Here is an 11,503-nt window from a genome sequence, read left to right as displayed (position 1 = left end):
GCTTCCAAACTAAATATTTACTGTGAAAACTAAATATTTAATTGGGGAAATAAATATTTCATTTGTAACTCTTGACATGGTGTAAATGTGTTAGATACACATTTCTTGTGTATTACAGGCTAAATAAGTGTAATTATTGCTGTTCATGTTTTACTGTGTAATTTTACAAATGGCACCGCATATTTGCTGGATTGTTTGCACATTTAGTAACATTATTGTTTTAGAAAACTTCCCTTCACACTTTTATTGAGCAAACAGCACCTGATGATGACAAACATACACATCTTAGCTGTTCGTAGAACTGCGACCTTCTGGAGAAAGGTCACAGCGCTCGTTCTTGGAATCTGCTGTTGCCACTTCCCCCATACTGTGGATTTCTGAATCTTCTCGTGTTTCTTCTTCATGTCGTTTCAGATTACTAGATAAGTGGGAAAATCGATTGTTTATCAAGTCTGAGGACTCCAAAGCAGTCTACACTACAATCAATAATTCACTCACTGGTAGTTCAAAAACTGATAAATCTATCACTGCTGCCTTCTCTTCTGCTTTGTTCATTGTTGGGTTTTGATCATTTGTTTATTGATCTGGTTCTAAACGTTCCCCACGATTTTAATAATCCTAGATACTTTTAGTGGCCAAAACGCTAACAAGTCACAAAGAGTGATGTAGACATTGTGATGAATGAAAATAAAATAAATAAATCTTAGATTAAACTTTATGGGAAGGTTCCTCCAGCATATTCAGTTTCCAGCAGCAGTACACCGACAGAAAAAAGACTAAATAAAATTAAAAAATAAGAAAATGTGAAAAATAAAAGTATAAATATATAGTAGCATCGATATTTACACCACATTTTAATGATTTTACTTGCATAAGATAAGTATACATATATGTAAATAATAGCTTAACCTTTTCCTGCTGTTAGCATGAAATAAAAGGAATCAAACTTGTTTACTGTAAATTTAGTGTTTGTCAACTGATGTTACTTTCAAATAATTAAAGTAATATGGAACATTTAAATACTATTCTGCATCTTAAAATCATGGAAAATTGCCTGCGCTGTAAACAACCATCCTCCACTGCCAAAAGAGACATACCGAGCCAAACAAGATGGCTGCTAATGTTAATCCAATATTTGGAAGCTGTTCAACACGGATTGAACGGCTACCATCACTGCCTCCGCTGCCATTGCTAAAACAACAGAAAACGACGTCATCATCCACAACTTCTCCTTCTGTTCACTGATTAGAAATCAGAAAATCTATCGGAGTGAATCAAAGTGAATGGGAGAAAGTCCAGACTGTCTGCAAAGCGAGCGTAATGGGCTAGAAGGTAACTGTTTTGTTTAGGAAATGCATTATTAGCTGTTAAACTTACAAAATTTCCATTTAGAACTATACCTACCCACATAAATTGCATAAAAATGGATACACGGATTTGATTTTATTGTTTAAAATTTAATAGTTTTTTTTTTTGTTTAGTGTAAAGCCTTACTGTTGTCCATATATTTGTTTTATTTAACACATGTACTGAATGAATCAGCCTGGTTTTCATGCAGGGTTGTAAAACGAGAGTAAATACATAAAGGAGCCCTGATCTGCCCTCCCGGGATCAAAGCTGCGGTGGGAAGAGCCATCACAGGGTTAAAGGTACAGTAGCGTGCGTCAGCTGATGCGTAACGTCACGTAATGCGCTCCCTGGCTGAGGAGGGGGTGGGGACTGGTCCTGGAAACCCGCCGCAGTCCTGCTCATCATCTCGGGTCATGTGCCTCTGTTTCTCTGGCTGCATCTGGATCCTCTGCAGGAAGTTGGACCGGTTTCCTTCCCCGCTGAGTTTCTGACAGCCGCCTTGCCGTCTTCCTGGTTCTCCGTGCTTTGACTGCGCTTCCTCGCCGCGCCTCGCCTCGGGCCTGGGAGCCTGAGAGGCAGGGCTCTGCTGCGAACAGCTCCATCTCCCCTCCAGAGAGCCAGAGAGAGCTGATCATGGAGGCCCCGGCGGAGGAAAAGGAGCCCCTGCCTCTGCCCACCCTGAGCCCGGCCGTGCCCCCCTTTGTGACTCTGGGTCTGACGGTGGTATACACCGTCTTCTACTCGCTCCTCTTCATCTTCATCTACGTGCAGCTCTGGCTGGTTCTGCGGTACCGACACAAGCGCTTCAGCTACCAGACTGTGTTCCTGTTCCTGTGCCTGCTGTGGTCGGCCCTGCGCACCGTGCTCTTTTCCTTCTACTTCAGGAACTTTGTCACGGCCAACACTCTGGGTCCCTTTCCCTTTTGGCTGCTCTACTGCTTCCCCGTCTGCCTGCAGTTCTTCACACTCAGCCTCATGAATCTTTACTTTGCACAGGTGAGTAAGCAGGGTCAGACCCGATTAATGCCTCTGCAGGACATGTAGGTAGGATCCGTTCTTGAGTCGTGATGTACGGTCTTGATAAGTATCCACACCCCTTGAAAATTTCCCCTAAAACTTGAAACGTTTGGTCTTTTAAAGTCCATTTTCTTCCATCTCCAGCCATCTTCTCATTAGGGGATGGGCATTTGACGTTTATCATTCATCACGATAAATTTTGTATCGTAAGAATTTAGATTTATCGCGGTTGTGACAAATTGCATTCCATAACTATCTGTATTATCAGGATTCTCGTTTTTACTAGTTTCTCCAATGTTTGTTTAATAAGAGCATCAATAAATACCAGTAAATTTGAAAATATAACATTTAGTATTAATTGTGAATTAATTTATTATATTTTAATATAATATACATTTCAATTTAACCTATTTATTATCTTTTAATATGTTAAATGTTACATTTAATATATTTATTATTAGTTTAGAGATATAAATCAAGCTTCTTTATGTGACTGGTGTCCTAAAGAAGCTCATTATAGATGTGTTTTTCTAGAGCAGTATTTGTGTTTATGAGGTCATGATTGCTGCGTCATGTGGTCACAGCTGCACAGTTACCTAAAAAAAGTAGTAGGTTTTATTGTCACTTTTATTGCTATCAAAAAAGCACCATAAAGTTTTGTGATAAAACTTTTAGTCCATATCGCCCAACCTTACTTCAGTCATCTCTGACCAGCGTGTCTTCACAGCATTAGACTGCCACCACCATGTTCTACAGTGGTTTGTTCAGATTTTACTCTCATCTGACCAGAGTACCTTCAGGTTTTCTGTTTCTCCTTCACTGATCAGATCACAATCTGAACTTTTTACGTAATTTTCGGCTATTAATATGGATCTCTACAGCTCCTCCAGAGTTACGTCCAGACCTATCAAAATAATAAATGTTACTGGATGATAAATTGTCCCAGAAATTATTACGATAAATGATAATAATGTGAGTTTCCCCCCATCAAAGACTAATAATAAACACTCCACAGTGGAACTAGAAGGCATTTTAAATAGCCAAACAACCAGAAACAATAAATAAAACGGATTTTGAAGTCTCTGTTAAAAAAAAAAATGCTAATCATCAGCATGGAAATTATCGAGCTCGTTTTAATTTATCATGCGATTAATTGCTTAGTGACGCCTCTGCTGCTGGTTTTCAGTTGAATGCTCTCCTTTCCTCACCTTGGCAGGTGGATTTTGATTAGGAGTGTCAAAGAGGGCTGGAGACGAAAACATGCCACATTTTCATATTTGACTTGTCAAACATTGTGAAAGCCATGTGTTCTTTGCTTTCACTTCACCGCCATGTGCTACTTTGTTTTGATCCATCATGTCAGTAACAATCATTGAAGTTTGTAGTTCAAGGGGTGGAAAAACTTGTAAAAATTTGAAGTAGACTTTGTAACAAAAGGTCAAGTCCAGAACCTCTGCAGATGTGAAATAAGGGGAACCTGATCCCAGGTTCTGTCTAACAAAACCAAAGGAATATAGTCTGCAGGTGTTGATAGGAACTCCTTTTGTTTAGATGGGACAACTTGACATTTAAAGACATTCAATACAAGTCTTTTCATGTCGTAGCTTAAGGGAATATTTGTCTTCATGTGAACTAGCAGCTGAAATGACATTTTGCATCTTGAGCAATAAATAACTGATTTAGCTGTGCAGCATATGTCATTTAAGTCTCCTGACAACCTTTGAATTATTCATATATTAAAGACACAAGCCAGACATTCCAATAAAATCGATTAAACTCAGTTCAGATGTAGAACAAGATGCCATGGTTGGTTTTAATACTTGTTCTTTTTTTTTTGTTGTTGTTGTAATTCGTTATTTAATTAGGGTAAAATGTTTTCAAAAAACAAAAATCTTTCCACTCACACACATTTAATTATTTCATGTTTCTTCAGTGGTTTTCTGTCTCTTTGCATCCTTTTAATTTGTGGGTGTTTATTAGCATTATGTTCTTCTGCAGAAAAACGTTTGAGTTGCATGTGACAATACTGCATAGAAATGGAGCTACACTGGAATGCCTAGATGTAATTATTAAAGGTCTTCAGTGATGATTTTGGTCCAGGTTGGTCAGGTTGAGTTGTTTCATTAAGATGGCGATCCCAGCAACGTTTCCTGCAGAACTGCTGCATCACCCGGCAGACGAAGTTAACACCATGCATGCATCTGCAGACCAGCATGCAACATCGCTATCACTGCTTCCAACTACAGAGGGGAAAAGTTAAAACAAGCTGTCATAAAGAGAGAAGCTGCATCTTGTTGAGACTGTGAGGAGAAAACAGCTTTTATATGCAAACCACTTTGAAAAAACATCAATACAAACATGCTGGGCCCAATTATAACTTTCATCTTTATTGGGTAGAAAAATGATTAAGAGCTGGCCCACGGCATGAGCGAACCAAGCAGCTGCTTAGGTCCCCAGATCTACAGGGGCCCTCATATAAATGCTTGAATTTCTAGATCTAGAATGTAAAAATGTGCTTATTGAGAATTAGAATGCTTTCAAATTTGATTTAAATGTTAAAATAAAGATTTTTTTAAAATATATTAACATTCAAGATTTAAAGGAATCTGCAAGTTTACTTTTGTAAAAGTCCAAAGAATAATCTTCATAGTTTCATAGCTAAGCTGAAGAGAGAAAATGCAACTACAACTTAAATAAATTGTGTTAATTGGTCATAATTAATTAAATGAAGTTGGTCAGACTTACTTTATTTATGTTTGTTCATCTTAACAAACTTAGTTTGACTTCTTGTGATCAATTTAATTTAAATATATAATTAATAGTGGCTTGTTTTAAGTAAATAATTCATTTGATATTGTTAAAAATTAACTATGTCCTCTAGCAGATTATTTCAGTGCAATAATCTGCTAAAGGAACTAGTTCATTTTCATCAATATTAAGGAAATATATACTTAAAATAAGATCATATATCTTGTTATAATGTTTCAAATATTCTAATATATTTGCACCAGAAACTGAACTTAAATCCTTGGTAAGATTTTGTGTTTTTGCAGTGATAAAACTCAGTTAACCAAAAATATATAGTCAAAGTAAACTCATGATTCAGCTGGGATAGCTATGACTTTCTCACATGATTTAACAAATAAATGTGTTTTCTCAGATTAAAATTAGTCAGTGAAAAAAAAACAAATCAGAAGACTAAAAAAATCTGCAAAGAGGAAATAAATACATCTAGAAAGACGCCTGTGAAAGTAACGCTGCAGTTTCACGGTTTCACTTAGCTCAGGATGTGGACGTGCATAAAGCATCAACACTGAGCGCAGGTAACACTCGCATAAACAAACGCTGCAAAACCTGCTTGTCCTCGATTTGGCACCCTCCATCATTCATGTGACTCGAGAGGAAGGAGTCCAGTTATTACTGCCTTCAGTGTGGGAGGCTCGCATTCAGAATCTGCACCGAAATGAAATGAATCATGTCTTCAACTGCTTACGCAATCCACATATGAACCGCTGCCTTCTCCAGCCTCTGCCTCAGGCTTATTTTTAGCGTAATCCTCTTGTGTTGATACGAGCCACATTTGAGTTTCCAGCGAGCCCTGGGCTAAGTAACTGTTTTGCACCATGAACTTAAAACACAACCATTTTCAACCACGAGGTTCCTGGTTAACTGGAATGGAGAAGTGAAACTGACATATTTGCATGATTAAATGTTTTTTTTTTTGGGGGGGGTTTTTTTATAGGTTGTTTTTAAGGCAAAGTCCAAATACGCCCCAGAGCTCCAGAGGTACAGGTGAGAGCAGGCCTTTTCCGCTCATTTCCCCTGCTGCAGTTTGTAGCGGCTGAATAATAAAAATGTCTGTGGTCTTTTTTCCTGCCAGGCTGCCCCTCTACCTCCTTTTCCTGTTCATCAGCCTGGTGTTTTTAGTCGTGAATTTAGCGTGTGCCCTGCTGGTGAGGATGTCCTCTGCAGAAGCTCACACCGTTGTGCTCGTGAGAGTTGCCATCAACGACACGCTCTTCGTCCTGTGCGCCGTCTCGCTCTCTTTGTGTCTTTACAAGATCGCCAAGATGTCCCTGGCCAACATCTACCTGGAGTCCAAGGTGAGACTGAACTGTGAATGTGAAGGAAATAATTTTCTCTTGTTCTTGTTTGGCTTTGAGATCTTACAGCATTCAACCTGTGAACTTTTTCACGCTTTGTTAGTTACAGATGTGAATTTTGATGGCTTTCATGCAATAGATAGAATAATGTAGAAGGTAAATTGGGATGAAAATAACAAATGCAACGAAATATTAACGAAGTCAACTTGCATGTTATTTAATCTCTGTATAAATTCAGCTGTTTGGGGGTTTTAAAAGCTTTTTTCACACCTAATGATCCCGTAGCTTAGTCTGCCTCAAACAGACTAAGCTCTTTGCAAAACATTTTTTACCTCCTCGCCTGTGGGGGCGCTGCACCAAGAAACACTGAAGGAAATGAGAAGAAAACCTCTGAAGAAGACATGAGTTCAAATGTAAATAAAGATAGTGACGTCAGATTTTTCGTTTATTTTAAATAAAACACTGCGAGCCATTTCTCTCTCAAGCGCCAGATTTGCACATTTGTTTTGGTGGTTTTTATCCAGAATCGGCAGAATATTGATTACTATTTTTTTAATTAACCATAATTCTACTTCCATTTCAGAAATATGCACCATCTTGTGTTCATCTGTCACATAAAATCCAATAAAAATAGGCTAAAATTAGTGGTTGTGATGTGACAAAATATGCAGAAATATTTATGTTTTTGCAGCTCGCTGTTCATGGCTGTTTCTCCTAGCTTGAGTCGTTTTGTTTTTACCTCGTCTTAAACTCCGGGCTGTTGCTCTGACGTTGTGCAGGGGACGTCGGTGTGCCAGGTGACAGTTATAGGAGCCATCGTCATCCTCCTGTACGCGTCCAGGGCCTGTTACAACCTGGTCGTCCTGGCGCTGTCAAACAAAAGCATCAACTCGTTTGACTACGACTGGTACAACGTGTCGGACCAGGTAAATTACCTCGCCGGGAGGGTTTCAAAGTAAAAGTTCAGGATGTTGGCACAAACAATGATTCTGTTTGTTTACTTTGAATAACTAGATTTTTTGGGGGTCTCATGAAGATCTTAAACAATAAAGATTGAAGATTAAACAACTAAAACTGGAGAAGATTGTGTTTTTATTGGGAATTACAAGCGTTGCTAAATGCTTGTAATTTAGCAACGCTAGATAAAAATTATTCAGATATGGCAGGAAGTAATTAGTTATTTTCAGACAGGCGTTGAAAATTGCCTTCCTCTTCTTTTTATTTCCCTGTTTAAAAAGAAACCCCTGCTTGATATTGAAAGTTAAAAAGAAAACAAATATAAACCAAAAGAATCCCCTAAAATCCCCACATTGCATAAAAGTTAAAAATCACCCACAAGTCGTTGAGGGAAAAGCAGGTTCGGTTTGTTGGCGATAGAAAAAGAACACAGGAGTAAATTTCAGCCAAAAATCTCAGAATTTTTTGCTTCTTTTCTACAAATTTTGTGACTTTAAACTCAGAATAGATAAATCAAATTCATGTGATTTATCTAAAAATTATTTTTTTTTCCCAAGTAAATTTGACTTTTCAATGTCAGAAATTTCCATGTTTCTAGAAAAATGTATCTAAATGGGCCTACTACGTCGTCGTAGATAAGTTTTCATATTCGATGGATGGATCTGTTTTGCTGTTTGTAACGTCTTTTTTTTGTTTGTTTTTTATTCAGGCAGATCTACAGTCAACTCTAGGCGACACCGGCTACGTCGTCTTCGGAGTGATTTTGTTTATTTGGGAGCTGCTACCGACTTCCCTTGTTGTGTATTTCTTCAGGGTTCGGAAACCCAACTTGGACAGGGTGAGGCCTCCACAACACGTTGAAACTATTAATTAAATTAATCGATTATTGAAATAGTCGTCAACTAATTTAATTATTGTATAATTGTTAATTGGATACAGACTGAAAAATCAGCATTTGTTAGAGCAGCAAATAGACCAAAACTGTACAAAAACATCTTGCATTTAAGATTAAAAACTGTGCTATTTAAGATTATTTTATAGATTATATTTATGGGCATAGTTTTAGCATCACCTATTTCAAATTCTGAAGAAAAAAAGATCTCCTTTGATGCACCTTTTGTTATTCAATTATAAACCGGTAAACCCAAAAAAATATCAGCCCTAAACTGTACTGATGCTAAACATGCTTGTTTGCAGTATTTCTTTAACTGCAGATTCATTTTTGTTGCTATGAATTAATCAAGCGTACACAAAATGAATCTTTAACATATTTTAATATTGTAAAAAAAGGTTTAAATGATAAATCTGCAGAATATCCCTATTTTTATTTATCTGATTTACCGATTAATCTTCAATTTAACAGATTACTGAATAACTAAAATAATCGTTAGTTTCAGCTCCATACTTTCTAACGTGCTATAAGCCACCATAAGGGGTAGAAAAAAAGGTTAAATATGTGAAAGTTTGTTCTGATTTTTCTTAATGCTGTGGTTTTAGTGTTTTTCTTTGCTCCTGGAGCAAAAAATGTAAACATTTCTGTTCTGTCAGAAATGTTTACATTTTTTGCAAAAAAAAACAAAAAACCCATAAGAACCATGGGAATAAAAAACCCATAAGAACCATGGGAATAAAATAAAATCTAATGTGATGTTACACATATAAGAAAATATTACACATTTCTTATAATCAAAAGAGGGAACTGTGATGAAAAATTGTTACAGAACTCATGGACATCTAAAATCCAAAGCGATGAAGCAGCATTATTGCTAAATAAATATTAATACTGAGTAATGAATAAAAAACATGCTAAAAGTTGATGTTTCTTTACGCATTAGTAAACTGTGGTTAGTTACCGCCATCTTGTCGTCTGTCTTCGTCTCCTGCAGAGCAGCTCCGGCCTCCCTGGCCACGTCTTCTCGTCTAGAGCTTACTTCTTCGACAACCCGAGACGCTACGACAGCGACGACGACCTTGCGTGGAGCGTCATGCCTCAGAACATCCAGGCCAGGTACAATCCTCTCATTTCCTGCCGTTCAGGAAGTTCTGCAGGGATGATCGATGTTAACGGATGTCGTCTTTCACACTGTCCAGCCTGGCTGCGGACAGCTACGAGTGGGGAAGCCAGAACAGTGGCATCAGCGCCTACATCGGCAGCGAGGACAGCTACAACTTCTCCCGCCCGCCGGAGGAGCTCAGCCATTACTGAGGGGCGTTCAAGGACTTGTCTGTATATTTTTGCACAGTCTGTTACTGACCGAGGCACAAGGTTCTTCAGGAGCTGGAGGAAACGACAGACTCTTCTCATTGCCAGTATATAAAAGCCCAGAAGTGGGAAAGTACTTTTGCACACTCCTTGTACAGATTATAATCTGTTCTTAAAACTCTTTCATTATTTAGGTAATGTTGATTACATCTTAATATATTTCCTAACCTTTGTAAGCTGTACTGTAATATTTTAATGTACTATGTGAATGTTTTTGTTTTCATACGGATGTTTATAATTAAGATTCCTTTAATTCATATTAAAAACAAGTTTAAATACTGTAGAAATGTTTTAATTTTAATATTTAACGGCTGTGGTTTTCCAAGGTGGGACCAACAACTTGCACAGCAGCGCCCCCTATTGGTGTGGCAACTCATTGTTCTTTAAAATCTTTGTTTTAAAACTAAAAGTGAATTTAAAATGAAGTATGATTATGTTTTTCTTAGAATCCAGGGTTCCTACATATTTCTACTTAAATATTTTCAGACATCTGTGCAAAAGCAAAAAGGACCAATTTGGACTGGATTTTTTAATTTAAAATTTTTTTTTTAATTTTCAAGTTAAACCAGCTCTGCTTTAAGATTTGTGCCAGATTTGTTGTTTTTTAGACCCAAATTATTCTACAATAGACATAAGTTCAACAGTTTATTTTAATTCTGTTTCCTTTAATTTTTTACCATTTTCCATACCCAATTTTAAAACACATGGGTCTAGAAAATGGGACATTGTTAATTTATTTTTTCATTAAATAAGGGAACATTTCATTTATGGTCTTGTCACTCTTTAAGCTATCGATTTAAAAAAAAAAATCAGATGGTTGCATATTATGCATACATTTCATAAATAAAAAAAACAAACTTAAAACCCCTCTAAATCCAAACTGATCAATAACTTTGGCACAAAAAGTGGGAGGGATATAGCAATTTAAAAATAGAAAGGTATAAATTATGGAAATCAATAAAAGAATCACTTTGTTTTTAAAAAGGAATAAAAATCTGAAAATTTAAACTTCTCTGCAGTCAGTTTTTTTCTCAATAGTTGGAGAGTAATAAAAAGCCAGTTAATGTTCCAGAACACAATTTATAAATAAGAATATAATTTGAGTCCCATAATGTGTTGGCTGGAAATCTAATGAAATTAATTCTAATTAACGGCTGGATGTTTTGAATGAGTATTCATAAAGATAAAAGCTGAATTTAATTTCCTGCACAAATTATTCAAGAGGAAAAAAACCCTAGAAATGATAAACTTTTATTTCCATGCAGCCAATGAACCTTTAAAAAGATATTCAAGTTAAAAACTGAAAACAAAACTCACAAGATTTAGATAAAGTTTTTGTTGAGTGGCAGAAGAGAAAGACTGGCAGGCCAGACATGTTTTGGATTCCTCTCCTTTTATTGAGGAGCTTTTCAAAGATGGCAGCTCTCTAAAAAGCACAACATACATAATAATGTTCCCTGATTAAGACTTCAGCTTAACGATCAAATATTAACTCTCAAAATGTAAAGATTGTCTTGAAATGCTCTGGAAATGATCAAGAACAAACTGGAACCAGACGACTAAACAGGTACATTTAAAAAAAAAAAAGCATTTTATGAAGCAATGCACCGAGTGAGGTAGTAATAAAGATGTTTATTACACTGTTTGTTTTACTATTGTTTTAATAATTACTGAGAGCAATGCAGAATCCATAGAGATCCTGGAAATTTGATCCAGTTAACTTTGACACATTATAAACAGTTAATACTGTAGGAAAGATGTTTGTTTTTTCAATGATTTTTTTTTTTTTTGGAAAAGTAAGACTGAAGACATG

General features: G+C 36.6%; 1 protein-coding gene and 1 long non-coding RNA gene across 2 annotated transcripts; one reads left to right on the top strand and one right to left on the bottom strand.

Annotated features, from left to right (window-relative positions):
• The first annotated feature begins 1,632 nt into the window (after nt 1-1,632).
• On the top strand, nt 1,633-11,479 carry gpr137ba (G protein-coupled receptor 137Ba). Its single transcript, XM_007551498.2, has 7 exons — nt 1,633-2,346; nt 6,110-6,159; nt 6,248-6,470; nt 7,250-7,396; nt 8,137-8,265; nt 9,314-9,435; nt 9,519-11,479. Exons 1-7 carry the CDS (start codon nt 1,984-1,986, stop codon nt 9,631-9,633), a joined length of 1,149 nt encoding a protein of 382 aa, XP_007551560.1. The 5' UTR covers nt 1,633-1,983; the 3' UTR covers nt 9,634-11,479.
• Nucleotides 3,525-9,369, bottom strand: LOC103137658 (uncharacterized). Its single transcript, XR_476176.2, has 3 exons — nt 9,281-9,369; nt 7,210-7,339; nt 3,525-4,607 (listed from the first exon to the last, which is right to left on the bottom strand). It is a non-coding gene; the product is annotated as an uncharacterized LOC103137658 (long non-coding RNA).
• Nucleotides 11,480-11,503: the final 24 nt, after the last annotated feature.

This window comes from Poecilia formosa, unplaced genomic scaffold, assembly GCF_000485575.1.
Source record: "Poecilia formosa unplaced genomic scaffold, Poecilia_formosa-5.1.2 Scaffold42, whole genome shotgun sequence".
NCBI classification, from domain to species: Eukaryota; Metazoa; Chordata; class Actinopteri; order Cyprinodontiformes; family Poeciliidae; genus Poecilia; species Poecilia formosa.
The sequence above is the reverse complement of the archived record's forward strand: the minus strand, read 5'-3'. Positions and strand labels throughout refer to the sequence as shown.

Coding starts and splice junctions, on each gene's coding strand:
- gpr137ba (XM_007551498.2), top strand. CDS start 1,984: ATGGAGGCCCCGGCGGAGGAAAAGGAGCCCCTGCCTCTGCCCACCCTG. Junction 6,471..7,249: donor ACATCTACCTGGAGTCCAAG/GTGAGACTGAAC, acceptor GACGTTGTGCAG/GGGACGTCGGTGTGCCAGGT. Junction 8,266..9,313: donor GGAAACCCAACTTGGACAGG/GTGAGGCCTCCA, acceptor CGTCTCCTGCAG/AGCAGCTCCGGCCTCCCTGG.